The 27,760-nt window shown below is 53.9% G+C and overlaps 10 protein-coding genes across 10 annotated transcripts; 8 read left to right on the top strand and 2 right to left on the bottom strand.

Moving 5' to 3' along the window:
- Positions 1-358: 358 nt before the first annotated feature.
- On the top strand, positions 359-1,655 carry PG986_014445 (uncharacterized protein; the record flags this gene model as incomplete). The annotated part of the gene is made up of 2 exons (XM_066850667.1): positions 359-1,315; positions 1,476-1,655. The coding sequence occupies 2 exons, from the start codon at positions 359-361 to the stop codon at positions 1,653-1,655; spliced, it is 1,137 nt and encodes a 378-aa protein (XP_066692905.1).
- A 5,609-nt stretch (positions 1,656-7,264) lies between these two features.
- On the top strand, positions 7,265-7,840 carry PG986_014444 (uncharacterized protein; the record flags this gene model as incomplete). Its single annotated transcript, XM_066850666.1, has 1 exon — positions 7,265-7,840. One exon carries the CDS (start codon positions 7,265-7,267, stop codon positions 7,838-7,840), a length of 576 nt encoding a protein of 191 aa, XP_066692904.1.
- A 2,108-nt stretch (positions 7,841-9,948) lies between these two features.
- Positions 9,949-11,979, bottom strand: PG986_014443 (uncharacterized protein; the record flags this gene model as incomplete). The annotated part of the gene is made up of 1 exon (XM_066850665.1): positions 9,949-11,979. One exon carries the CDS (start codon positions 11,977-11,979, stop codon positions 9,949-9,951), a length of 2,031 nt encoding a protein of 676 aa, XP_066692903.1.
- Positions 11,980-12,612: 633 nt separating this feature from the next.
- PG986_014442 (uncharacterized protein) lies at positions 12,613-13,260 on the top strand (the record flags this gene model as incomplete). The annotated part of the gene is made up of 3 exons (XM_066850664.1): positions 12,613-12,885; positions 13,008-13,086; positions 13,163-13,260. The coding sequence occupies 3 exons, from the start codon at positions 12,613-12,615 to the stop codon at positions 13,258-13,260; spliced, it is 450 nt and encodes a 149-aa protein (XP_066692902.1).
- Positions 13,261-14,941: 1,681 nt separating this feature from the next.
- PG986_014441 (uncharacterized protein) lies at positions 14,942-15,121 on the top strand (the record flags this gene model as incomplete). Its single annotated transcript, XM_066850663.1, has 1 exon — positions 14,942-15,121. The coding sequence occupies one exon, from the start codon at positions 14,942-14,944 to the stop codon at positions 15,119-15,121; it is 180 nt and encodes a 59-aa protein (XP_066692901.1).
- Positions 15,122-16,110: 989 nt separating this feature from the next.
- On the top strand, positions 16,111-16,822 carry PG986_014440 (uncharacterized protein; the record flags this gene model as incomplete). Its single annotated transcript, XM_066850662.1, has 3 exons — positions 16,111-16,352; positions 16,398-16,493; positions 16,702-16,822. 3 exons carry the CDS (start codon positions 16,111-16,113, stop codon positions 16,820-16,822), a joined length of 459 nt encoding a protein of 152 aa, XP_066692900.1.
- A 2,043-nt stretch (positions 16,823-18,865) lies between these two features.
- PG986_014439 (uncharacterized protein) lies at positions 18,866-19,270 on the top strand (the record flags this gene model as incomplete). The annotated part of the gene is made up of 1 exon (XM_066850661.1): positions 18,866-19,270. One exon carries the CDS (start codon positions 18,866-18,868, stop codon positions 19,268-19,270), a length of 405 nt encoding a protein of 134 aa, XP_066692899.1.
- A 438-nt stretch (positions 19,271-19,708) lies between these two features.
- On the bottom strand, positions 19,709-20,520 carry PG986_014438 (uncharacterized protein; the record flags this gene model as incomplete). Its single annotated transcript, XM_066850660.1, has 4 exons — positions 19,709-19,789; positions 19,841-19,975; positions 20,032-20,181; positions 20,230-20,520. The coding sequence occupies 4 exons, from the start codon at positions 20,518-20,520 to the stop codon at positions 19,709-19,711; spliced, it is 657 nt and encodes a 218-aa protein (XP_066692898.1).
- Positions 20,521-21,765: 1,245 nt separating this feature from the next.
- Positions 21,766-22,758, top strand: PG986_014437 (uncharacterized protein; the record flags this gene model as incomplete). Its single annotated transcript, XM_066850659.1, has 1 exon — positions 21,766-22,758. The coding sequence occupies one exon, from the start codon at positions 21,766-21,768 to the stop codon at positions 22,756-22,758; it is 993 nt and encodes a 330-aa protein (XP_066692897.1).
- Positions 22,759-24,647: 1,889 nt separating this feature from the next.
- PG986_014436 (uncharacterized protein) lies at positions 24,648-26,299 on the top strand (the record flags this gene model as incomplete). The annotated part of the gene is made up of 3 exons (XM_066850658.1): positions 24,648-25,645; positions 26,054-26,071; positions 26,140-26,299. 3 exons carry the CDS (start codon positions 24,648-24,650, stop codon positions 26,297-26,299), a joined length of 1,176 nt encoding a protein of 391 aa, XP_066692896.1.
- Positions 26,300-27,760: the final 1,461 nt, after the last annotated feature.

Here is a 27,760-nt window from a genome sequence, read left to right as displayed (position 1 = left end):
TCGCTTTCGCGATCATTGCCAGCTCCTGTGCACGACTGGGAGTTGCGCAATATATTAGTTTCAATAACTAACACATATTTAGAATCCGTCGATAAGTGTGCTTGCTAATTGGGTTTATCTCCCTAGCTACGCATTTCCATGTCCCTGAGTACTGCTGCCAGGTTGTTCACACTCTTCAATGTCTCAGGATGCTCGCGGCCCAGCACCGTCTCCCTCAGCGCACCTTCCTTTCTTTTCTTTCTTTCTTGGCATCTACTGTTAGTGCCAGCCTGCTATCTACTGCTATTTCCTTAACAGCCCTCAACCGGCGCCTCAACGCCAGCCCAGAGGCCAAATGGACTCTGGGACCATCATCGTGATGGCCTCACCTTCCCGTGAGGACACCGCCGATGAGGTGATGACGGGAAACAACCCTCCCGGCCACCTCGAAGAACCGTCTCCTACTTATACGCATAAGAGGAAACGAACAGGACAGAACGAGGCCCCTGCGAACGGCCCACTGCGAAACCGGAGGAAGGTCGACGACGCTCGAGAAGCTTCGACGACGGAGGAAGCCGCGCTACGAACCATGGCTCAAGCACACCGCCCAGCCTCGGACACACTGACACCGATCCTGAGCGATATGGACAGACGACATAACACCCGACGATCGGTGCTTGCTAAGATCGCCCACGCCTTGGACACCATTATTGAAGACTGCCGCGAGGAAGACAAGGAGCTAGCTGCAGAAATTACGAAAGGCTTTACGGCGTTCTTACAGGCCAAGACCGGGGACAGCATTAGCCCCCACTCGAACGAACACCTACAGGAGAACGGCCCAGCCCGTGCGGAGCCTCTTAGGGCCCCCACGCGCAGCTGGGCTGACGTCGCCCGAGCAGACCAGAGCCACCCACCTCAAGACAACACAAACAAACAAACCCAGCAAACCCAACAAACGAAACAAAGAGAGGACCTCCGAGTCCTAGCCAGGATCCCCGAGGAACATCGAGGCTGGGCACACAGCCAGCACAACTTCGCCTTACGACAAGCCGTATGCAAGACTCTAAACCTATCCCTTGTGGACATCCCAGATGTCTACCATACGGCCACGGGCGTTGCAGTCCGCCCGAGAGACAAGGAAGCGAGGGAGAAACTCCTCCGAGGGAAAGAGGAACTGGCGCGAAGCCTACGAGCGGACGCGGTCGAGGTCCCAATCACGTGGGTGAACTACGTGGTCCCGGGTTGCCCGACGCGGCTCTCGAACATCTTCGGCGAGACATTCGAGACCGACACCCTCCTACGAGATGAAGTTATTGCGCAAACCGGTGTCGAACCAGTAAGCGTGCGCTGGGCACGCCAGGAGCCGGCCCCGGGAACGAACAAGAGGTCGTGCATCGTCTCGTTCTTGCAGAAAGTCCGTCCGTTTCGGCTCTTCGGCGCGAGCGGGCCCGCCCGGCTGATAGAGAAGCGGACGCCACCTAGCAGACATAACCCAGGATGCCAAGGATACCACCCGAGCCGAGTCTGCACGCGAACAGATAGGTGCGAAAACTGTAGCACCCGGCTCCCAGCGGGCCATGACCACCCGCAACCGTGCCAGGACCGCCCACGGTGTGCGAACTGCTATGGGCCGGCCCCAGCTAGTCACGACAACTGCCCAGCAAAGCCGGTCGTGAAACACGGCAAGCTAGTACGCCTAACGCGAAGTGAGCTGGCCAAGATCCGCCAGACGGGAAGCCTGCTCTACAAGGCAGCCCAACCCCAAGGAACAAACCAGAGCGGCACCACACAAAAGGACACCAGCCCGAGATCAGATACGCCAACTGCCGGCAGGAACAACGCCGAAATGGCCACAGAGGACCCGACTCACGCGCCCATGGAAGCCGTAGAAAGACTGCCTCAGCCCACCCACGAGAGCAGACCAAAGCGCAGCCGACGGAACATCCCACGTATCAACTACAGCGTGGACGATCACATAGCTGATATGGACCATGAATAGAACAAACCACCGGAGATCCTCGACGTGCAGCAGGCCAGGACGGCAAGTCTTGCAGGTGGCGCAGGCCAACGTTGGCAAATCGCCGCCAGCACACACGACCTTACTACAACAATGCTGGGAGGACCACATAGACGTGATCCTCGTACAGGAACCATCCGTCACGAACGACGGCCGGAACAGATTCAACTCGCACCCGGGCTACAATGCTTACGTCCCGGTGGACAATTGGGACGGCATCACCTCCCAACCCCGAGTAATGACTTATGTTAGGAAAGACAGCAGACTCAAAACGAGACAAAAGCGACCATGGAAGACCAGAGACCTCCTATGGCTCGAGGTCGACCACTGGACCTTCATAAACGTATACAAACCCCCCACATGAACCGCTAAGCCGGGCGACACGACTCCTTTTAGACCTACGACCACCACCCCACTGCGTAGTCGCAGGGGACTTTAACGCCTGGTGCAGCGCCTGGGACCCAGACGTGCCCCAAACCCGAAACGGGGGCATCGAGATCCACGACTGGGCTGGTGATAACGGACTCAGCTACATCGGGGAGATTGGGATCCCGACACACGCAGCGGGACGGACCATCGACTTAGCCTTCTCGAACATTCCCTTCGCCGCGGCGGAAGTGGACCCGAGACTTCAGACAGGAGCAGACCACGAAACAATCCGAATCTTGATCCCTCGGCCCGACCACACATCAGGAACGCAGTTTCGGTACTCGGTACCAGAACATAAACTCACAGCCTTTGCCGGCACGGTCGAACTGGGTGTGCAAAGCCTCACGCCACTCCCGCCGATACCGACGACGGACCAGTTAGACCAACAGACAACGGAGATCCTGAGCCTCTTACGAAGAGCACTGGAAGCGGTCGGGAGACAGCCAGCGAAAGATGGTCACGACGCGCCGTGGTGGACTGACGCCTGCCGGGAAGCCCGGGATGCGTTCCGACGAGCAAGACGACACCACCAAGGGGACTGGAGGCACCTAGAAGAACGAAAACGCTTCCTCGCGGTAGTCCGGAAGGAGAAGCGGGAATACTGGCGACAGCGAATCGACTCGATCCAGTCTGACAAAGACCTGTACGAGGTGGTTCGATGGCACAGGCTACAGCCCGCCCTGCAAGCGCCTCCTCTTGTCATCGACGGCAGGACGATTGAGGACACGGAAGAGAAGGCGCACGCCCTGCGCAAGACTCTGCTGGAGCGATTCACGGACGCCGAAGACCTCGAGGACGACCCTCTAGAGATCCCAACGGTACCACGGCGCGTCCTCCCCTGGGATACCTACATCTCCAGAGAAGAACTCACAGCTGCCACGATCGCGGTCAAGAGCACCTCCCCAGGAGCCGACGGCATCTCGGTGCGGCTACTGAAAGCGTGCTGGTATGCCATCGAAGAACCGGTACGATCTCTCTTCCAGGCCTGCCTGAGGATAGGACACCACCCACGTCCGTTCCGCACAGCCGAGGTTGTGATGCTGCGGAAGCCGAACAAGAAAGACCTCTCGAACCCTCGCTCCTGGCGACCGATCGCCCTTCTCTCCTGCCTCGGGAAAGGCCTCGAGAGGCTCGTCGCGAGAAGGATAGCAAACATCACGCTCGTATACAAGGTGGTCAGCCCACAACAGGCGGGCGCCCTGCCAACACGAGCTGCCTCGGACCTCCTCGCCTGCTTGACACATGAGATCGAGCATTCCCTAGAGAACAGGGGCACGGCCTCGATTCTTACCGTGGACGTGAAGGGCGCATTCGACGCAACCCTCAAGAAACGGCTTATGCTCCGGATGAGACAGCAGGGCTGGGCCACCCAGCTGGTGAAGTTTGTGGGCTCCTTTATGGAAGAAAGGCAAGCGCGAATCCGACTCGAGGACGTCACAACAGCACCACAGACGATCCAATGCGGCCTGCCGCAAGGATCCCCCGCCTCCCCCGTTCTCTTTCTTCTCTACATTGCCGACATTCTGCTCGAGGACACAAGACACCGGTTTGGATACGCGGACGATATCTGCTTCTACCGAGCAAGCAAGTCCCTCCGAGATAACGCACGACAGCTAGAGACCGACCTGAACGACGTCCTGGACTGGGGCAAAGAAAACAAAGTCACGATCGACCCGGAGAAGAGCGAGCTCCTCCACTTCACACGCGCAAAGAACCCGGGGAATCTCCCTAGCGTCACGGCACGGGGTCATGGGCTTACTGTGCACGCCGCGGACCAGCCCGTACGATGGCTCGGCGTCTGGTTTGACTCGAAGCTTCGGTTTACGGAACACGTGAAGAAGAGGGCGGCACAAGCACGGATCGTCGTCCAGCACCTTCGGAGCCTAGCAACTACCCAGCGAGGCCCCCCACCAAGAGCTCTCCGGAAGACCATATTCACCTGCGTCCTCCCCATCCTCACGTACGGGGCTGAGGCGTGGTACGAGGGGCGGACGAAGGCCCGGCGAACAGCGAGCCGGCAGCTGGGCTTGGAGGTGTCGACCCGCCAAGAGGCGCACATGGATGAAATAGACAGGGTCCTGCGGGAGGCGATCCGGGCTGTGTTGCCTGTATGGAAGACGACACCAATAGCCACACTATACAGAGATGCGGGTGTCCCAACGGCACGAATTGCACTAGAGACAGCGTATTATCGCTTCGGACAGCGGCTCCAGTCGACGGACAAGGACCACATGCTGACCGCGCGGACGGCGCTGCGGCCCTATCCACCGGGCCGCGGCTACGGCTCTCTACAGCCCGCGCGGACCAGGCTCCAGAGAGCGGCCAGACTCCTGCCCAGCTTCCCGAGGCCGCAGTACCTTCCGAAAAGATATGCGCTGAAGCAGGAGCCGCAGAAAGACAAGAAGACAGCGGCGAAGGAGTTCGCAGCGTGGCAGTCAACGCTTCCCGACACCCACCTCATCGTTTTCTCGGATGGGTCGAAAGGACCTGATGAGTCAGTGGGCTGGGGTTTCGCCCTGTACAGGAAAGGACGGAAAGTAGCTCAGGGAAAGGGCCGACTAGGGCTGGCGGAGGTCTTTGACGGAGAGGCTGTCGGGGCATGGCAGGGTCTACTCCGAGCCTATCGAACGGACCCAGGCACGACAATCCACGTCTGCCTCGATAATACGTCGGTCATTCAGAGTCTCACGGGGAATGCGCCAGAGAGCTCGCAAGAGGCCTTCCTCGCCTTCCAGGAGCTAGCAACCATAGCCGACGTCCGCGTTCGCTGGGTGCCGGGCCACGAGGGGATCCAAGGGAACGAGGAGGCCGACAGGCTCGCGAAAGAAGGGGCGGCGCTTCCACCAAGCCGCTCTGCCCAGGCCACGTACGCGGGCGTAGGGAGGTACCGAAGGACGACCATCCAGGAACAGTTTACGAAGTGGTGGGACGAGGCCTCCCAAGGCTGCAAGCGCTACCGGGAACTCGAATTCACCGAAGCCACGCTCAAGGCGCCAAAGGAGCTGGACCTCCCTAGACGGACACTCCACAGCCTCCTCGCGCTCCGATCAGGACATGGAGACTTTGACTGGTATCACAAGAAGTTCCGGCACCTACAGAACGACCGATGCGCGTGCCGAATGCTACGAACGCCAGAACACTTAGTACACTGTCGGAAAACGAGACGACACCAGGCTCGATGGCCGAAGTTCGACCCCGACCCGAAAACCCCACAAGAATACTGGCAGCGGCTAATACACAGTCCGGAAGCGTTTCAGCTCTTCGTAACATTAACAAAATATTATGAAGACGCATGCCCACCCCCGATAAGTAATAGGAGACACTTTACATGAAGCAGTAGCTACTAAAACGGGACGAGCGCCGAGAACGAACTCGCACGGAGGAGTCACGGAGACGGTTTGACCAAGGGATTGCCAGTAGGCTCGATATGCGGGATATCTCGTGTATATGTAGGTAGACTCTCGCACGCCAGATGCCCCTCGGGAGGTGGGACACTGTCCCAATACGGCGATAATACATCCAGTCCAGTCCAGTCTCCCTCAGCGCCAGTGTCTCCCGATGCATCTCCTCCGCCTCCGAGTATTTGCCCAGCAGATAATAGCCTTCCGCAACACTATGCTGTAGAGGTAGTAGATTCTTGTTCTCTGTACATTGGTCCTTGAACTCCAGAATCGCCTGCGCATGGGGCAAGTAAGTACTCCACAGCTTTCGATTCGCATGCGTCGGCCAAGGAAGCCTCCGTGCTAGTGTAGCCACCGTCTTAGTGATCCGTTCGCTTTCCTTCCCTTGTTCTCGGACCCAGTTGCGTACGACTAGGCGAACGAGGCGATGAATATCGAATCTGGCCGCCACGCCGTCCAAGACATCTTCTGTTGCGTCCTCCGGGGGAACGTCTGGCGCTTTCCGCTGCAAGAATGCGTATGCTTCGAGTGTCGTTGCCCAGACTGTTGGCGTGGCTTCCTCGGTGTGAGAGCCTCTGCTTTGTTCCTCGTCACGAGCAGGATCTTGCGGTACCGAAGCTTCGGCAACGAACGTAGGGTGTCGGCTATGGCGGCTAGCTCTCCCGTGTACGGGTTCTGCTCTGTTCTTTCACTGAGTGTAATGGCGCGGGCCAAGTGCAGGCAGTCCCCTCGAACCGAATTCCATATTTCGATGGCTGCTCCAAAGCCCACTAGCCCGTTCCTGGCTGAGCTGCTCACTGCAATGCGCACTGCCCAGTCTGTACGCTCGACGCTAGATTCCGCTTCCGACTCATCCGCGATCGTCATCCGGCTCTCCCACGGGGCTAGTGCAAACGGTTCGATGGCTTCCAGCTCTTCCATCGGTATGTCTTTGAGCAGATCCGCTACTTGATAGAATGGTGACCGGTGGTATCTCCGGAACTTCCGTATGCGCACCGTCCTGCTGCGAAGGGGGTTGGTCATTGGGAGGGTGTGGATGTCCGTCCACATTTTGATCGCCCTCCGCCAAAACCGGTCTTGGACCGCGGCAATGTGGGCCTCTGCTTCCGCTACGCTCGTAGCCACCGTCATGAATGTTCCCACGATCGCCTGAGCCCCTATCCTTTGGATGCGGTGGACGGGTCCCGCTGCCCTGTACCTGCATTCGTGCATCCAGACTTTCGACGCGTAGTCCACCACCGGCGCCACCGTAGACGTGAAAAGCCGTCGCGCCGTGGCAGGGGAGAGCCCCTTGAGCCGTCTCAGCTCCAGGACGGCCTCCAGCCCTTTTGCCTTGAAACACTATGAAGAGTTGGAGAGCAAAATACATCATATTGAGGTCAAAGACTTCAAATTTGGCCTGCACCTGTTTCCAGATCAAAGCGTTTCCCACTTCCACATGCATATCGTTGCAGTAACCAAGAGAATGCGCAAATACAGCACATCGCACCATGACCCAAAGACAAAGGATGCGCTGGAGGTACGGGATATGATAAGGAATGGCAAATTTCAAGTTCCGACGCACGATACGGCTATAACCGTGACAGAGGCCGCAGACTGTACGGCAGAAATCACCATCTGCGAGTGTAGTGACGGGTGTATGGTCATTACCCGCAATGGCAGATTTGAGAAGCCTGGCACTCTTGACCGTTGCAAGGAAGAATACAGCGAGCGTCGCCTGTGGTTCGTCAGATTGGCGAATACTACGGTCAAAATGGTCTCAGTCTTTGTACAAGATGTCATGGGCCAAGAGGTGCTCGAGATGCTGAAGGAAGATCACTCAGACAAGGCAAGACCCTACGATTACACCCAATTGGTGGCGTTCCAAGCTGCCGAGCTACTTGTCCGCATCAGGGCAGTAGCAGCCCAGCCAGGGCCAGAGTGTTGGAAGACAGACCTAGAATCGACGCTGCTTGAGTTTGCCCGCATACAGGTGACTGGGGCAATCTACGAGGCGGAGTGGCACATTATTTGAAGTTGTGTTGCATCCTGCTGTTGTATCAACATCTGTTCTGGCCGTGGTATTAGTCCTTATGCCGTGTTACGTTTTCGCCTGTGGTTTGGTGGAAGTCTTTGCTGGGACACATTTTTCAAGAGTCAAAGGTGGAATTCGAAGAATTCAGTCGTCATCGTTCTCCCCTCAGGCTCAAATCTAATCTTGAACCCTTACTAACACCTTCCTGTCGGAAATTGTGTTTGGTAATTGCTGTTGCTCCTTTCATTTAAGATTTGTGATAGTGGATACAACTCTGTTTCAATTTATGCTTCATATGCAGATAGCTATATATCGACAGTTCTGATTGCGCGGTCATAGAGCTTGGCATTCTCAGCATGGCGCTTGGCGTGAGTACCACTCCCAGAGCACATTCGCTCTGTTCTGCCCACGTCATCCCCTTCGTTGTGTATCCATGCTTCCCAATATAATTTGTGAGAGCTGGTTGTTTGCTTGCCATGGGCTCCACTAGCCATGGCCATGTCAAAGTTTCCTCCTGAAGTAATTGTATAGCTGTGTTCCCATTCTACTACAGTAAACTGCGCAGGCAACCAGTCATCTCTTGATCCTCCTACACCTTAAAACGCATGTATTGTTGTTCTATGGGGCACCCGGTTTGCATCTGAGCGCAGAAGAGGTCATCGTCCGTGTCGCGTAGCCGCCATTCGAGCAAAGACAATATCTCGACTTCTATCAAGTTAACACTACGAGCGAGGGCCTAGACAACGGCAATTGCCGACACGAGACACAACTGAAAGCCACACCGCCGTCTACACTGGAACGAATTAGTTCAACCAGCCCACGATAGCTTAATTTCTCCTTCTCTTCTCCTCCCTAGACTACAATCTTAGTCCATAGAGTCAATGCAACCGGCCTCCGCGCTCGGAACCTGATGACCCCCTCCTTCTTGGAAGTACACGTCTGCGTTGCATTCTTTAGTCCAAGTCGACGCCATACTCGTGGAAAAGACACAGCCATGCGTCCGGTGGATGGAGGACGGCGGAGATTCACATGAATCGGCAAATTTAGCAGTCTTTGGGTCTGTCAATACCACGGCAGTAACCGAACCTGTGTCGGATGACCCTCACTTAGCAAAGCGGTCTTTAATTCGTCGGCAGCTTCACGAAAGATCGATTGAATCACTCCCACAGCTGAGAGATGCGGATGATCTAAAATATAGGTCTCGTGGTACCCCAAGTGATACCAGCATCAAATACAATAACGTACCCGAAGTGGCCATTTTCGTAGCTGCTGCGGTAGACGTTCGCTGGGGCTGTTGCCGCTTGGAGCTCGGCCTGCAATGGAACGGGATGCCCCAACATGGCACAGCCGCTTTGCTCTGTGGCTGACGAAAGCAGCCACCCCTTAACCCGCTTCTTTTAACCTTACACATCCACACACTCATAGCACATGAGTTGAACATTAGCTTCATGCAGTGGTCACAGTCGCAATCAGTCGCCAATGTAGGTCGTGAACCTTCGTTTCGATATTCTACCAACCATTCTATGGCAGGTTTGCAGTAGATCATACGGTTCCACCACATACTATGTAAGCAGATCCCCAGCCTCCAATTATTCAGGCTCCTGTACGTAAAACATGCCTCGCTTTGGCTCGCGCTTCTTGGATGTTGGGGGATACCTCTCCGCATTTCTACGAGTCTATAAACTCCAGATGTATCTAGGCTCTTCTATGGCTACGTCCTCCACTCCTATCCGGTCTACAAAGACCTTGCCTGTTGTCGGGCTTCGGAGTGGAGGGCCAAGGCATTTGACAATACACTCTTTCACCCCCCACTAACAAGTAAGAGAACGAGTGATCGAGAAATGGCAGATGTGTATGATCAACGCGATGTCCTCGTACAGTGAGGCTAGAACTTAGACAGTAAACAAAGATCAAGCTGGAAAACCAGCTCCTATGAAGCCGTCGGTTTGTTAAAATATACGGCTAGTTTCGAAGCCTACTAGAGCGACATTCCTCCAGCTGCGAGATTGTATTTCCTCATCGGATCCCAAACGCGAAGGCCAGACCGTTCTGTATCGGTCGTAGCTTATGTCACATGGGGACAGGGATTAGATTGCGACTTCCACGTATCACCACCCTTCCATCTCATCCACTTCTACAAGCCTCCCCAGTATGATACTCTGTACGAGCGACTCGTTTGTGAGTGTCCTGATTCCCTGTAGTGGGTCGTTTTTTGTGCTCGGTCTGCTCTGTTCAGCACTGGTGACCTGGCCTGTGATGTAGACGAAGTCGAACGCCTGAGTGCTGCCTTCCATGATTGCCTTGGTCTCTTTAACACTGCTTGTGTCGACTATAGTAGCCCCTAACATCTGCAGTAGAACGAAATATGGCATATGCTCTCTCTCACTGCACTTTTCAAGAACAGCAAGGATGAGCATGTCCCGCAGAAACGCTGGCCTCTCTCCCAAGGTTTTCAGAAGCGTTTTGCTACTAGCTTCGTAGATAGGTACGTTACGAGAACGAATTGCGCCACCGAGTACTCTGCTGGAGCCAGCACAAAGCATGTATGAGGTCCAGTCTATGACCTTTCCTCTAGCAATGCATGTGGAGATCCACTTGGCAGATAGACAAGGCAGTCCTAATGCTAGGGCCTGCAAATACTTGGCCTTGCGAGAGTGGCTGTCGGCTATCAATGCCGTAAAGCCAGCAGCTTGAAAATCAGGCTTCAAGGCTAGGCTCCTTGCCCCAGTGGATGAAAATGGCTTCTGTGGGAAGCCAAGACAGGCAGGCTCAAACAATTCGTCGAAACCAGATACAAGTATCTTTCCACTCGCTCGTCGGATGAGGGACTCGGTGAACTCCTTCCTGGCTTCGTCCTGAGAGTTGAAGGATAGAGCAAAAACCATGCCTTTGAAGAGGTCCGAAGGGGCAGAGGCACCTCCGAGAGGTCTTTTGGTAGATTGGGCCGACCTCAAACTGCGCGTTCGCTCGTCGGTCAACTCACGGGAAGATGTAGAGCTACGCTGTGTCCTTATACCAGTAGTCTTTCCCGTACCGTCACCCGCAGGCAGCAGGTCGTTCCCCAAATTTGCCATCGGGTCTTGATCCTCTATTTGTTGTTGTTTCCTATGCCTTAATGAGGCTCTTATTGACCCGTCGGTCGGGCTTTGTCGTCTGGGTGCCGGCGACGCGCGAGTCGGAGCTGTCCCATAGATCCTCGCGTTGCTCCCGCTACTATCCTCCGTGCTAGGGAGTGCGATCGGAGTTGCTGTTGGTGGATCTGTATGCCTGGAAGGATTGTGGGCATCGGTTCGGAGCGTCTGATTCTCACCCGCTAATCCGTCATTGGTGTTCCCACTTTCGCTCTTGCTCAGGCTATCCTGAACAATTTCAGACGCCCATCTCCTCTTGTCATTGACCATAGAGTTGGCATAGGCTTGTTCTTGGAGCTTACTCGCATAATTTTGTATCTTGGCCTTTGCACGATTGGCCGGAGCCTTAGTAGACTCTTGGCCTCTGGCAGTGGGCCGAGGAAGAATGATGCGTCGCAATGATGCAGCGGCTTGTTGTTGTCTGCGCTTTGCTAGACGACGATACCGGAAGGTGTTTATCCAATCTGAGTCTGAATCCGAGTTCTGGGCTACATTCTCTACAACGCTTGCCCGGGGATCATGAGCAGCTTCGGCAGAGTGTATGCTTCGTGAGTGGCAACGCTTGGTAACTGGCTTTGGCGACAGTCGCAAACTTTCAGACCCGCAGTTTGATTGCATCCGTGTCATAGGAAGCATAGGATCTTCGTGGCTATTCTCCAAAGCAAGTCGTGTCTCGATAGCTTCGTCCACTTCGCCTGAGGAGGTACCAAACCCAACATGCAACTGGAATGGTTCTAGGTTGAAGCTAACAGCTCCTGTCTCGCCTTGACTGAAACTTCGCTCCTCGAGCTCGATACTGGTGTCAGAGGCTTGCGACTCGTATTGCTTAAGGATGTCTTTCGCTGGAGATCCTTTCGAAAGTTTCTCCAACTGCGCAATCAGTCGTTTAGTCTTTTCTTCATCAACCCCGTTAACCACACTCTTGGGGATGGGCAATACAAAGCTTACTCCATAGGTTTTGTGATATTGACGAAATATTGGTTGGCTGTCCTGTGTTTCTAGCTCCATATTGGCTGTGCTCAAGTTCATTATTACCGAACGCGCGTAGGAGTGTGACCAGTACACTCAGCCCGGAATGAGTGACAAAAGGTTCGAGCTGCCGTATTTATATTGGACCGGCTCTACGGACCACGCTGGCGGCTAGCTAGGAATAGGCCTGCATTGTGGACTGGGCATGGTGCTGGGGAAGCAAATTAATACATGGATACATTGATAGATAAGAAACTGTTTCTGCCTTGCTGCGGCCGTGGCGATTCCGGCAGATTCAACCGCATCAGGCCGGCATAACGAATGGTTGGTGCTTCCCTGCTGATCATCCTATACCTATTCCCGCCCTAAGGTGTATGCTTCCATATACGGTCCCTGGAACGTGAGTACATACGCTTTCTTTCTCTTCAGCGCCAAAACTCGTAGTTCAGTGTTCTCTATAACTCTTGGAAGTCTCCCATTTACCGCTTCTGGATGGCCTCGCCTTCGCCAATTTTGGAAGCCAATTTTGTACTGCATGTGCACTACGGACACCTGGCTAATCGTCATACACATACCCGCGCTATATCAGAGCCATTGGTAGGTAAGAAAGATGACTCGTAAGGGCCTCTCTTAGCTTAGTAAGAGGCTCAGCGCACTATAATACTCTCCATCATGCTGTTCTTTTCTCTATTAGTTCTCCAGCTTTCTCATTTCTTCCACCACCACTATGAGATACAATTCCCGACCCCAGCCTCGATCTTCGCGGAGCTCCGCGACAATGTCCTCTGGCTGAAGAAAGAGCTGGCCGTCGCGGACACTATACTAAGCACTCTGCAGGCCACTGGTCCGCGTGCGGTCAGATTGGAATGCGTCGCCTACATTTACCAATACGTTAGAGAATTGGCAGATACAGTCGAATGGTTGGCTAACAAAGTTAAGAGTCTGGTAAGAATATATGGGGATGGTGCATCGTTCGCTCTTGCACGCGCTTTCCTGCCTTCCTGTTGCATGTGGTTTTTATTACCAATTGATGTCTTTACTAACTGAATGTTTACATTCCTTAATAGCATAAAGCAGTACTCAAAGCCGGAATCGTCTACATTGGTCGTCTACTTATCACCGCACTCCACCTTGGACTAACTGGATGTTCTTGCTAAGTGGATACAGTACTGTATGATGAGGGTACTGGTCCACGAAGAGAGTATTACATACAAATGAACAGCTGCACGCAAGTCGCCCAACGGAAAGACTGAAACAGCCTTTTCGTTGCTGCTTCTGAGTCGCCCATTGGGAGGCGGAGCCCCGACTACCTTCGTCTAGACTGCGGGCTCGGTAGTATTGATGCTGGCCCAGAGCATTTGACGCTGGCGGCCCTGGAATATGCTGCAGCACAGACTACCGAAGATACGTAGCAGCCAGTCGGCTCTAGAGCTTCTCAGTGTTCTTTAGGTAAAATCACGATCCTGTCGCCGAGCACAAGCTGGCCGATGTGCTCAGGCAAGCCAGCCAAGCGATGGTAGTCGCCGGAGTTGGTGGGAAAGGCCGCGGCGAAACGTACAGGGAACTTTGTCTTGCTGTTCTCTTCGGTTACGCCCAAATGCTTACTAGTTTCCCATAGATGTTTCTTGGGATGATGCTGCGGGAGTAGCCCATGGCGGAAATAACACCCGTGTTATTGTAGGGTCTTTGTTGTCGTCTGCACACACATCCTTCTTCTTTGTGGCGTTGCAAGGGGCTGAGACATCCTGTGCTCGTGAGTGAAGACACAGGCCGTCGTACAAGTCTCGGAGGCGACTCGCTAGATAACGTTTTCGTAATCGAAGGAGCTATTTCCCTCTGGTTCAGAGTAAGCTTTTCAATCGCACCATCGCATAGCCGTTAATATGTGCCCGTGGTAAGCAGAGGGTGGAGAGTATATCAAGAGCTTCTGAAGATTAATTTCTACATAAATGAAAGATGCGAGCTTCCAAGGCCCCATATGTATTGTACTGTTCTATAGTACCATGGCCTAAAAAGACCTCACTTGCTCTCATGTTTCAGGAATAGAAGGCCAGGTCCCTTGGATTCTAAACTTTACGAACAATAACGTATTAAAGGCTGCCTGCCTTTCGCGCCAGCGATTTTGAAGCAAGTAAAATCCCGCACAAATCTTGGAGCGACTCGCTGATTAATGTCTTCGTCATCGAGGGAGCATTATTCCTTTGGTTATCAATGACCGGTTCGGATTCGCAATCGGACAATTGCACATCCTTTGATGTGTTTCCGTAGTAAGACGAGGGTTAAGAGAGTCCATCAAGAGCTTCTAAAGATCAAGTTTTACATATTGGAATGTTTAAGCTTGACGTAACTAGAGCAGTGGAGAGAAAGACTGGACCTTATGTATTAGGCGACTGTACTGATACTTTCGCCTTTCAGTCAGAAGTATTGTGGAAATTTTAAATTCCGTCACCACTGAACCCGTGGAATTACGACGAGTAGAAGGCGAGACACATCTCTTCTGTAAAATTTGGCGCCGGTAGCTGGTAGAGATATGGTTCACCACATTCCTCTGCAGCCAAGTAAAGCGGGCCAAGGGGGTGGCTATGCACTTGAGCCACAATGCAAAAGTATGGCTGTGTTGGTAGGAAATGCCTAGACCAGCCGTGTCTGACGGCACCCGACGACTGACTTTGGCGGTAGCTTATCGTATGCTTATTAAACACATTTCAATAACGCACAACTCACGCGTCCTACCACCGTACCGTACCAATGGTGCCTTTTGCGTCTTCATTTTGCTTTTCAACCAATTCATGATCCACTCCATAGAGCCAGTGACCTTTCGCCCTATACCACCTGCTGAACCAGATCGGTCGCACTGCGCCCCAATCCTATATGACTTCGCTTACGACGTACTCTACTTCTCGATTTCGGGATGAGGCCCTCCAGCGTCAATGAAACGCCTGTGCACGTTCGACTCTGTAGAAATTATGAGGCCCAAATAATGCATTCAGAGACGGGCTCGATGCCCGCACGACAGTCGAGCCCCACCGCTCCCCTGATCATTTGCCAGACGCGCTTCGCCACGGCACAAGTCGTACCCACCACGCCAAACCCGCCTCCCAAAGAAAGCGTCGGCGCCTCAACGCCTGGAAAGTCGGACGAGAAGACGATCCGTGTGGCTACTGATGATTCGGACGAGTGAAGCCCCCATGGGGATGGCGACAAGGCCAGTCCTGCTCTAGATCCTACAGAACAGGGGAGAACGACCGCGACGGCTAGCAGCGCCGGGGGAGACAAGATGGGTGTTGATTCTGACACGGAGAAGTAATGATTCGAGACGAGCAAGTGATGAGGTTATTTATGATGCAGCAATTAGCAAGGGACAGATGTGCCCCGTCAAGATCGGAAATGGACGGGACGCTCTATGTATGGAGGAAGGCGGGAATGAAGAAGGAAGACCTCCTTGGCATTATTCGTCTGCTTTATTGTTATCATCGTCGTTGCTGTTGATAGAATGAGAAGCGAGCGAGCGAGCGACCAAGGGGGAGAAGGCAGAAGATAGTAAGTTCACGCGTGAGGGCGGAAGCGGTGCTGGAGCAGTTCGGGGGTGGGGAGCAGCCAATCCAGAACTTGATCCTAGCCCCGGCCGACCTCGTTCTGTTGATCTGGCTCTCGAATGGAGGACCGTAGGACGCCGAATTGCCCTGAGCCAGAATCCACACCAAAACACGGTGGTACGTCCCACACGTAGAGTCCGGACTGACGGCAGCTGCAGATGAGCTGCTTGCTCACGAATAGGCCAAAGATCCGAAATCACATGCTGTCGGCCGCTTTCGGTGCAGGCTCACTTCGACCCTCCGCCACGTCTGCTCCGAGTCGGATGCTGCTAATCGGCTCTTGCCCTCACAAGTCGTACTTCGTCCAGAACTTAGCCTCTGCCCATAAGTGTGGCTATGGATCAGTACTTCCAACTGGAAAGCCTAACTCCGCGCCTGACAGCCTAGCCACCAAACTGTGCTGGGCTCGCATCCATGCTTGCTGCTTCATTACAGCACCGCACGAGTTGGGCCACAGAAATACCAGTTTTGGGGTCAAGGCTCAGTGAGTTGCATATTCCATTATCCTTCGTCCACCTTGCTCTCCTTCACTTGTAACTTCCTCTATTCATCCGTCACTTCCATCCACGCCGACATGCTCCCTTCGCAGCGATACGGTGCGCAGCGTCCGCGCCAGCCACGGCAGGGCCGACCATCAGCAGGCCACGCCACCACCGCGCACGCATCTGCACCCGCACCTGCGTCTGCGCCCAAGACTGTTGCTCCTTCTGCAACGCAGCTCCAGCTTCCGAGCCAACAACCACTGTCCTTTCCAGACGTTCCTAACTTCTTCGACCAAGAAGGCCTCGAGTCGAGCCCTTTCAGCTCTCCGCTACCGTAGGTCCCTCCACATCCAGTCCGCGCGTTGTACTGAAAACGAAGAACGTCGGGCGACACCCAAGAACTGCTGCACAAGGTGAATGAGCTGCTGGAAAAGTTCAACGCCGTTCAGTCCGAGCTGGCCCACCACAACGAAAAGTAAGTCTACCTTCGCCCTCGTACGGCATAGCTCTTCTACTCACGCACGCCCACATCTCGCCAGATTCACGACTTTGTAGGGCTTCACCGCCGTCGCAACGAGGTATACGTCTGACCACAGGTGCCCGAACAGCACACAGAAAGTCGAACAGCTGCAAGTCACCGTGTGTTCAGTCCGGCGCAGACCATCAACTGACATCGAGTACAGGTTCCTGCAACAGACTCAGCGGGTCACGGGTTGGTTGTCGCAGGTGAAAGCCCTGTTTGAGCGATTCGTCTCCGTGGCCGACGCCAATCCCTTGGGCGACACCTTTTTCGATGAGGTATAAGGCTTGAGACAGGGAGTATTGGGGCGAATTGGGCCATTCGCAAACACTACGACACCTTGGCGCAGAACCGTGTTGCCTCCTGGCATTGTATGTCGACTGCTGGTGCTCCACTCCTCTGCCAATGCGCTGGCCTTTTGTTGTCTCGTTGACTCGGGTCTCTATGAATCACGTAGTGGTGCTCGGCTGTCGGGTGGCACTCGTCGGTGGGATGCGTCTATCGCGCGATGCACGCAGGTCGGTCGTGGCAATGTCTATCACGCTGGTCTCGTAAGGACTGGGTAGCCCCGTTGGCCTCAAGGAGTCACTCTGTGCCGGCGTGCTTCGGGCTCGATGGTCATTCGAAGCAGTGAATAAGGACCGTGGCCGCTATGCTATCGTCTCTTAATTGTCGTCATGCTGCCTTGCTCAAGTCGCGAGCTTGTCCCCGCTCCTGTTGTGCTCGCCGCCATGCTGTGTCGGATTTCGACTCATGTTGTCGGTCGTCGGTCGTCGGCGTATGCGGCGCGTTGCCAGCGCGATAGAAGAATTGTCTTTTTCTTGCGTCCTAAATTACGTCGTTATGCCAGATGAGTTGATTATGGCATTTATTGCTGTTTCGAGCACTGACTGCAATTGAACTGGAAGCCCGCCCTACGTAGCATAGCCACCTTCTCCCGTGGCTGACACCAGCCACCCCCTTAACCCGCTTCTTCTATCGTCCAATATCCATGCTCTTTTGGCGCGTGAGCCGAATAGCTTCCATGCAATGGTCACAATCGCAACAATCCTTCAATCCAGTAGTAAACTTTCATTTTCGATCTTCTACCAACAATTCTACGGCAGGTCCTACGGTTTCTTCCCATACTATGTAGAGCGTCTCCGTACTAGGCTAGCACTGGTAGCTTGTCGAGATCTCCAAGTGCTGCAGTGGTCATGCATATCTCTGTCGTTTGTCCTCTCCATACAAGGCCTGGCTCGCCTCTCGCTTGCCAGGAATTCCCTCGCGGCTTTCCATCACGGCCGACTCCGCCAACACCATCAGTGGGCTGATCCGGGGAACAACGGGAATCGACTGCCATGCGTGCACCGACGAGCATCTGTGGGCTGAAATGGTACCGTCGTAGGGTGACAATTCATATGTTGCCGGCAGTGGCGCAACCCGGCCTGCAACAGTCGTCTTCTTTCCGAGGGCGTTGATGAGCTCTTGTTGCGTATGTATTGCATGGGATTGCAGTGCATACATGGCAACGCAAACGTCCGCTTGGAAAGTCTCGGAAGTACGATCACATTGGCCATTAGATCTAATCGTAGCGCGGGCGCTCTACACTCTACAAACGCCTAACGCTGTATTCCATGGCGTGGTAGCGGAAAATCGGAACCGCTGGTCGGTAGATGGGCCGGACGAGAGCTTGCTCTGGGTGTACGAACGAGACGGCTCTGTAGTCGTATGGCAGGAAGATCAGCAGCGGCCCACCATCAGCGAGGGCCGATCGGATCATGACATGGGTGCGGTGATAGGCCACTACGACAGCAGAAGTGGATCTCTCTACTACTCTATAAAGTAGGTCGGCTACGAATGTCCAACCTGGGAGTCGGAGCAGGATCTAGACCAATACTCTGTTTTCCTATACCAGTACTGGACTTCTTTCCCACATCAAAACTTGGTCAATTGAACGGCTTGTGTGTCTGGGCCAGGAATGACATCCAGAGGCGGAAGCACTACCGCACTAAACAAAAGTGAGACCAAGCTGCAGGCAGTTTGACCATAAGCTGTTCGTAGGACACCATAGAGAGTCAGCTAAGACATCTATATGGCCAAAGGCGCCATACCCTATTTTGCAAAGGAGCCTCTATTGTCTCCCTTGTGTCTCCCCACTCCGCCTTCGGTGGCTTGCCCCTCTCCGCCGAGGGCCGCAAGCCACGTTCTTATAGATTTGCCCAAGGAGGCTGGCAGGCCGGATCGTAATGGAACAGCTGCCTCAGCCTTCGACGACGTAGCTCGCAACGCGTGCTTCACCGTCGCGCACGTGCACTCAAGCTTTGTTTCACTGTCAATTGACCGCCATGCAGCACGTCATTGCCGCCTGGACTGCACTGTCGGCCGCTACTTCGCCCATGCGTAGCCAGGCGGATCGCAGCGGTCGCGAGGCCGCGGCCCTGGGCCACTTTGCTTGGGAAATCAAGCACTTCCAGTACCAAGCGATGTATCCCCTCTCGATGCCGTTGCACCAGGACACAAGGGGAAATGTCAGCTTCCACCTGTCGAATCCAGCCTTGGCCTACGAATCGCAGTGTAGTGCATCGAGTAGCCAGCCGTTCGGCCATTTCCATGGTGCCACGCCCCTTGCGTGCTCTGAGGAACCAGAGGCCACAACCACCCAGACTATTTTCGAGTTCAAGAGCCTCCGTGGTACGCTCAACATCGAGCAAACATGGGTCTGTAGCGACGAAGACCCCCAGTGGCCGTAAGTAACCCTCAGGGATCCCTGAAGCGTTATGCTCACTTTGGCGCAGTACTCGCTTTCATGCGTATGGCTCTATCAACTTGACCATGGACTGCACGGAAAAGGTAACCAAGCCCGATTGGACCTGGGTGAATTGTATTCGAGCTACGAAACTAGGTGCACGTCCGTGGCCGTACTCTGCCAGCCGTATAAAATGACGGCTGTAGCTTAGATAGCGCGATTCTTTTCGATATGAGAGTTCTGCGATAAACGCTCGGAATTAGAATTATGGCCCGGCGGCTGGAATATGAGAAACAGGGTAGATTGATGCACAGGCCCAAGGCCATGGTGCCCTGTCCTAAGCAGCGTCTCTCAACCCGTCACCGAGGACCAGATGGTCGCCAACACCTTGCTATAACCCATACGGATCAGGTCAATGTAATCGAGTCCCTAGCTTGCCAGGTCATTCATCGCTGTCATTCGGATACCAGATTGCCCAAATCGCAGCCAGAAGGTCTTCTACAGCATAGCCCACCGAGGTAACCTAGCCCGTCAGAGTAGTCCCCTAGAGATTCACAGAAGATGGGCCACTTACCAGTAACATGTAGAGCCTACGTACAGGAACCAGGCGCCATGAAGTGGCATACGTCATGCCCAGAGCACCGGCTGCAGCCATCAGCGACACAGCAAACAACTCCACGAGGACAAAGCCTTTCGCCCCATGCTTTTGCTGAGAACCATCGCCCATTCACATGCCATCCATACGCTCAACGCGGCGGCAGCTACCAGAAAGATGGTGCTTCCGCGACGGGGATGGGGGCCTGCGATGATGACGCCCCCCATGAAGGAGCCCAGAGTCATCGGCAAACCTACAGCGAGCCGAAGCAGATAGAAAGGTCCACAGGACGACGGCCAGACACTGCTCATCCAGAGGCACTAGAAGCGTCAGCATCGATGTTTCTCTCTACCATTCGGCTCAGGTACCTGACTCGTCATGCTGACTGCTACGATAGAACCAAGCAGATACACGGTCCAGATGGTGGTGTCGACGGCAACGGTAAGCGTAGCAAAAAGGAGCACGACCGTGAGGGACAGGACGATCTGGCCGACCGAAAGCAGCAACAGTTCGAGGCGGAACTTCACACGGAGCAGCTGGCAGGCCTTCAGCGGTTGCGTTGCTCGTCTCTGTGTGGACAGGACGCCGAACGCGCGGAGAAGCGTGGCCAGTACACTCAGGCCGGAGGGCACGAAGCGCAGGTCGTAGAGAAGGCTCATCGCGGCTGCGAGCTGTTTGCAGCTGGGTAGTGTTGGAGAGGTGGGGAGGCAGAAGGGTGTAGCAGAACCGATGAGAGCTTCGGGGTGTCGTACTTGTATTGGACCAGACTTCCGAAGATCCTGACCGCTCTAGGTCGAGGCACGCGCTGGGGGCGGGCGATGGTGCCTGGAAGCACACTGATAGATGGGAAATCGCATCTGCATTGCTGCAGTCGGCCGTGGCGATTCTGCCCAGTTCCATCCGACGAATCCGGCATGACGAACGACTGCTATTTTCCTGCCAGTGATCCTTTAAGCCGTCGGGAAGCCAACCTGGTACTGGGCGTGCACTGCGCCATACCTGCCCATGCGTCACACACCTACCACACTATGCCAGAATCATCTTAAGTGCTCTAAACATACACGACGTGTAAGGCTTCGATGTGTTTGGGATGTTTGGGATGTTCGGTTAGATCTTATTAGGAGTCACGCCACGTCTCGTCTGTTGCTTCCCGCATTGAGTACGTATCTTGGCTTCTCGACCGACAATCCCACAGCGAGACTCCTCGTGGGGAAAGAGATGATCCCGACTTCTTCCGTGTTGCTGGGCATGAAAGTGCTTTCTAGGTCCTGCTGCGGTAGTAGCGTAGAAGAGGAATGCTACCTACGCACCGCCAGTACGTCATAACTTCATACGACAGCGCTGGGAGTTGGCCGTGTCCGAGCACGGCGCCACCAACGCTGCCACATTCTCCGAGCCAACGCGTGTTCAAGACAGTCGTCTCCTCTTTCGGATGACCGAGGCATGAATGGTAGATAGCAGCCTCAGACGCTTTATATCGCCTTGTATTTCGGCCTCATAAGAGTTGAACGGCACTGATCTGGCCACCCACAGCAGTATTCATATAGATCAGAGGCTGACAATACCTAGTCATGCTACGCCATACATTGAACGACACAAGATATCGAGGGAGGCCTCCATGGGAGAAAGACGATGGATGGTTGCAACCAGAAGCAGGCTTCCAAGTCGACCAACAGGAAACTGCCTCACAGTCGGATGTGAATTCCCGCAATCCTCGGCAGCACTCGATGATCGACCTGCCCGGCATATCCAGACACCATATAAATCCGTCCACCCTTCATCAGATAGAATCCTTCTTTCCTTTCTTTCTTTCTTCACTTTCTCCACCACAAGACCCCACGACGATAAGCACCGCCGAGAACATCACCATTAACACTGCTGATGACGCACACGCCCTACCCACCATGACATTGCCTCAGACAAACGATCAAGCGTATCGGCTAGAGGCAGGCCAATATGCCTCCTGCTTCGACTTCTCCTATCCTGGTCTGTCACTCGAGCTTGAATGGCTAGACTGTGGGAGTATCAATTCTACTCTCCTCCCGTGGACAGAGGATCAGGCAGCGGACTTTTCCTACAGCGAGGCCGTTTCCCCTAAAACACCATTACCATCTGAATGCCTGGATGGAAGCAATTTTGGGGGCTCGATATTGGGCGAAATACTACACATCTTGGAACAACATCCCGCAGAATGTGGCGACAAGTGGCGGAAGGTTTGGGATGAGCTCGTGAAGGTTGGGTGTGAGCATGATGGAACGGCGAATGACGGTACAGCACAAGCTCGTTCCCTTAGCCCTGCATCACCATACAGCCCATCGGGCGGAGCCGGCCCGGTGAAAAGCCATCTCCCCGCGCAGGATGGCCCCGAGGATTCAGCCGCCCCCGAAGCATCCCTTCCGCGAGAGCAACGCGCATGGTCCCCCGCAGATCCTGCTGTACCAATGCCAATGGAGGAGGCCGCCTCAGAACTACCTGAAGCGGGACTTTCAAGAATCCCATGTCGAAAGCGGAAGACAAAGCAAACCGATAGCCTAAGGCCATGCAAACGTGCAAAAGGCTGTCCGGCTGGATCTAGACAACGTGTCCGCCTCGTCGAGGTCATCTCCAGGATTAAGCCGGAAGACCAACACGTCCACTGGGATCGACGACGTGTATTATGGTGTGAAAAGGATGGGCAGGAAACATGGAGCAGGGAGGATCTTTCGACCTATGTGCTGGCAGGCCTGCCTTTCCTGTCGGTGGTTGTGAGGCCAGGCGGCTATGGGTACCCCGTAACGCTTATGTGGAACGAAAAGTCGGAGAGGTTCAGCGGGTATAATGCCATGACCCGCAAATGGGTGCGTATAACATGTGAAGAAATGGCTGGGATGTTGGAGAACCCAGCGGTCGGGGTGTGATTTAGAATAAGGAGTGAGCTGAGTACTGGCCTGCGGGGTGTGCGCTGGCAGGAGATGGAACCCGTTGTCTAGACGAAGGCCAAAGTATGAAGCACAGAAAGTAACAGTAAGGTAAAATAAAATGTGTGACAAGTCCTCGAGGTTCTTCCACGATGACTTTTCAAATATCCGCCATTGGTGTATCCATTGTATCTCGCTTTCGTATCTCTTCAGTTGATCTGCTCCGCCGCCGAACTTGGCGACGCTGCCTGCTGTAACACTAGTGTTTCCAAAATCCCCACCGATTTCTGAACCTGGGAAAGTGCTTTATGTAGAGTGGCAAGTAGCTTGTAAAGATGTCCAATGTCGGAGGGCGACCGCTTCGAGAGTGGGGGGGGACCTCGACGTGCTGGACTGACCCTCTCCATCAGTTGAGGGACTGTGCTGCTCGGACAGAGCCAAATTACTCTCGTCCGAGGCCGAGTTAGAAATGATGAAGTCCTTGAGGCTGCCTGGGCTGTCTAGGAAATCACTAGAGCCACGGCTGCTGGTTTCTACATTTAGTCAGCTAGCGAAAGCCTTCGTACATGTGTAGCCTTAACTCGTGTGGGACTGTTACGATGCTGTCCTATGGGCTTACGAGAACAAAGGCGACGAGTTCGACAAGAGTAGGATGATCATCTACGGGGCGTCGGCAGGTGGCACCCTCGCCTTGTGTCTCGAGGTTCTCAACAGTGATCAACAAAGTGGGTTGACCCCAGCATCACTGTTCCTGGAGGCCCCCATGGTAGACCCGGCCTGTGACTCGCCTTCGATGCGAGAGCTTCCCGCGAATGGACCTTTCCTTGGAAGTGCCAGTCTTAAGCTTTCGTGGAAGGAATACGCCGAGCGTTGCATTCTAAGTTTGCGGCACAGCCCCACGTAGCACAGCCGCTGTAGCCTGTGGCTGAGAGCAGCCACCCCCTTAACCCGCTTCTTCCACCTCCCTCCAACATCCATACCTTTTTGGCACATGAGCCGAGGGACAAAGCATTCCATGCAGTCGTTGCTTCAGCCGTTGATTCCTTCGGTGCACCTATTGTGACAAGTGCCAATTTTCCTTCCAAGGGTTGGAGCTTCATTTTCTGTATGCTACCAATCAAGACCGTGCGGTTTCTGTCACGTACTCTGTATACTGTCTTCTTCTTCTTCCATGCTGGCTCTTCGAGATTTGTACGTGCTGCAGGTTTGCGATCTGCCCTGCCAGTTTGATATATCTTATTCTGTATCGCCTGGGCCCTTCTTTCTATCAGCTTGAGATTCGCGATTGGTAGGTCGAGGTATGTACTTCGAGGTCTTGGCTTATAGGTAGTACGATGCTTTTATTGTTTATTTATATCATGGCCCGCCTCGTATTTCAAATCTGCTCCAAATAGATGCCAACTCCCACTGTTCCCGTGAATCTGACCCACTGTCACCGTTCTCCCCCGACTACAACATTCAATCTTTTGTTCGACACAACCCGGAAAGTTGCTCTCGCGCGGTTGTGGTCCACTGCTGCTTCCCTTGCTGCCGTTTCATTCCGTTCTTGCTTCGTCCAATATTGAGCAGATACAATGCAAAGGGTAGCCCCTCTGATAGCAGAGAAAATCCGCAACCGACCCGCAAGCCGCCTGAGCGACGCCCCCGCCGTACATGATGGTGTAGTACGGAATGGCGTTACTAGCACCGAAGTTTTCGAAGGATGAATTAGGTTTTTCATTCAAAAGAGTGGCGGAATCTGGGTTAAAAGGCCCATAGCCCCTCGTGCTGGAAGCTTTTCTACCATCGTCTATTTCTTTTACATTCCCCGTGCTTGCCAAAACCAGAGGGCCCTCCGTCTATCCCCTCTATACTCTACTACCAGCCCCAATGCTTCTCAGCCCATCAATATGGCCGAAGCCAGCAAGCCACGGTTGCCACCGCACAACAATCTCGCTCACAAGATTGCGCATTGGCTCGACAAGCACCAGGTGAAGAAGACATGTATTGGCCGTTGCCAGTCGGGCGAGCCCTGCCGCAATCCTCTAAGCACGGAAAAGCTCATGTCGGCATCGACATCCCTTCAACGACTCTCCTTCATGGCACCCAGCAGCCCAGAGGCCAGTCCTGTTTTCAAAGAGGCTGTCCAAAATCTGCTGTGCTGGCGCCATGGATGCCAAGCTCAAAACTTCCTATCTGGATGGGAACCCCAACGACAGAAAACCACAGGATCTTTCCATGTCGGCATGATACCACTCCACAGCTCGAAGGGGCATGGCTCATCTCTCTCTCTCGCTCCGGCGAAACAAGTAGAGGGGATGTTGGCATATGGGACTGCAACATCCGCAAAGGTGAATCTAGCGGTGACCAAGTCGCGGCCACTTGTAGAGGCGAAGCCAAGGACGCTCACCGTAAATGCTGGTAAGGGCTCGCTGCTGGCGCGGCATGATCAGCCATCTGGGCCTCCTGTGGTAATGACGAGATCGGGTGCGACAGGACCAGAGACGCGTCATCAGAAACAGGTCGCCCGATCCCCTATCATACCTGGCCCCAGACCAGTGGATGCGACGTTGACTTGTGCGATTTGCGCCAATGACGTCCCAAGAGCCTCCATCCCATCCACCATCACTGGCAAGTGCCGCCACGTGAACCAGACTTGCCGTGCGTGTATCGCTTCTTGGATAGCATCACGGCTGGAGAACAGTGGCCACGACGGCCTTACGTGCCCGGAATGTAGAGAGGGATTGAGTGAAAGCGACATCAAGGCATTTGCGGCCCACGGGGTATACGAGAGATATGAAGACCAGGTTCTCCGTTCCGCTCTTTCCAAGGATCCCGAGTTCCATTGGTGCGTCGCGCCCGGATGCCGCTCTGGACAGCTGCATGCTGGTTCCGACCCAATATTCCGGTGCGTCCAATGTGGAACTCGATCCTGCCTTAAGCACAGCGTCTTGTGGCACGATGGTATGACATGTGCGGAATATGATAGTAGTGCACGCTCGAGCCGAAGAGCGATGGAGGAGGCGGCCAGTGTGGAGAAAGTCAAACAGACGAGCAGGCCGTGTCCTGGACGAGGATGCGGTTGGCGTATTGAGAAGACGGGCGGGGGCGATCATATGACGTGTCACAAATGCAAGACCGAGTTTTGCTGGCGGTGCTTTGCCGATTACAAATCGATCAGGAAAGACGGTAATATAGCACACCAGTCGAGTTGCGACTATTATCCAACCAATCTTTGATGGCGATAATAGTCTACTCACACGGCGAAGAAGAACGGCTTTTGAGCGGGTGCTTAGACTTAAACAGTTTCCTGTAGGAATACATCGAATAGCTGGTACGTCATCTATTTGCATAGAACAGCAAGACCATGCCACTTTACAAACCTCTGTGACCAATCATCAGCCATCGACGACTAGCCTTCACATCCTGGACAAGCCACTCGAACACTACAACACGATATCCCCTTGTGGGTCGTGATGCACCAGCGGCCTCCATATCAACGGTGGGCGACTCCGAGGACGGCTCGGCCCGTCCTCGGTATCCACTACCCGACTTTCCCTAAGGAAGAAGGGTCCAGAAACCATTGGCCGCGAACGAGAGGCATGGTGGTTTGGTGCGCCCAGGTGTGGACAAATCATCTGACCTCCGTGTCTTCTCGTATCTTTGCAGTGCCCGGAGTATCTTCTTTCGTCTCGTTCGTTTTGCTCTGGTTATAATACGTGGAGTCCAAATTATTGGCCGTGTCAAATATGGACATATGGCCGGAAACCCGAACCCGGCTTGGCGGAGAACCCCCCGATTGTGGAGCAACCGATCTGCAAAAGCCCCATCCATCTGACGTCTCTCCTTTCTCACTTGCTCATTGACTATGTAGGCGGGAACAGTAATATGTATCTGCTACTTACAATCGCTGCTTATGACAATTTCCGCTTGTACACCACACGACTACCTTTTACAGTCTCGTTGTATTTGTCGCCGCTATTGTGTATTGACGCTAGGTGGTCTACCAGGGTTACTCTCACTATGAAGTGATCGCGCCGGGTCAAGAAGCATAGCGATGTATTCAGTAGGTCCGCCACTCATGATGACGCCTTCAGCTATCAGAGCGTAATTTTAGTGCCGAGAGCCATGTTCGGGCAGATAACCCCTGGTTCTGGTGACTAGCCACTTCGGCTTGTCCGTATTGTTGTAACTAGGACCTGACAAAGCAAGAACTCCTCTCGAACATACCCATCAACTTCAGCTGGTGTGAATAATCGAGAGACCTGTAGTACTCCTGTGCCCTTAGGTACAAATGGCTGAACTCCATAGCCGTGTCCTCGTGATGTATGTCTTCGCCCTCAAACTGACAAAGTAGTGCTTCGAACTTTGTTAGACGTCGGAGATGCCTTGTAAAAGGTCAACCGGTATACAACCATGATCAGGCAAGTAACCCACTGTGGTGTGACATTCCGGATGATTGGTTTCTGCGCTGAAATGAAAGTAGAGCAGTCCTTTGATACTGCAGCAGGAGCGTTGCGAGGTGAGAAGCTGTTGGTGTTCAATTTATTGTACATGTGGGTAGAAAGTAGAAAGAACGAAAGAAAAAAAAAGAACCAAGCTTTGTCTAGGAGGGAAGCACTGGTTTATATATTCTCGCGAATTTGTCGGAATCTCTGGAATTGGAACTTGGCGTTATATACAAGCTCGCTTCTTCGTACTTGGCTTAACTACGATGGGGGTGGCATGGTATCACTCGCTAGTCCACAGCATTGAATTTGTGCGAGTCAGAGCGAGATGAACCACTGCGGTCTTAGTTGTCTTTGCCCGCGCCGAGGCTATGTCTTTACTAACGATGAGTATGCTTGGAGTGCGAAGGATGGCTCTGGTATATCGTATGTGTACCATGGCCGTGACGTAGCTTAATGTGGCGTGTTGTGCTGGACCCAGAAGACATCATTGTTTCATGTCCTTCGGACTAGTATAAATCAGCTGACGCCAAAGCAGCTTTGGATGTTCTGCCTTAGAAGCTCCCTTATTTCCA

Source organism: Apiospora aurea, assembly GCF_038362705.1.
Source record: "Apiospora aurea strain CBS 24483 chromosome Unknown utg000010l_segment0_segment0, whole genome shotgun sequence".
Lineage (NCBI taxonomy): Eukaryota > Fungi > Ascomycota > Sordariomycetes > Amphisphaeriales > Apiosporaceae > Apiospora > Apiospora aurea.
Note: the sequence above shows the minus strand (reverse complement) of the source record. Positions and strands in the feature narration are given on the sequence as shown.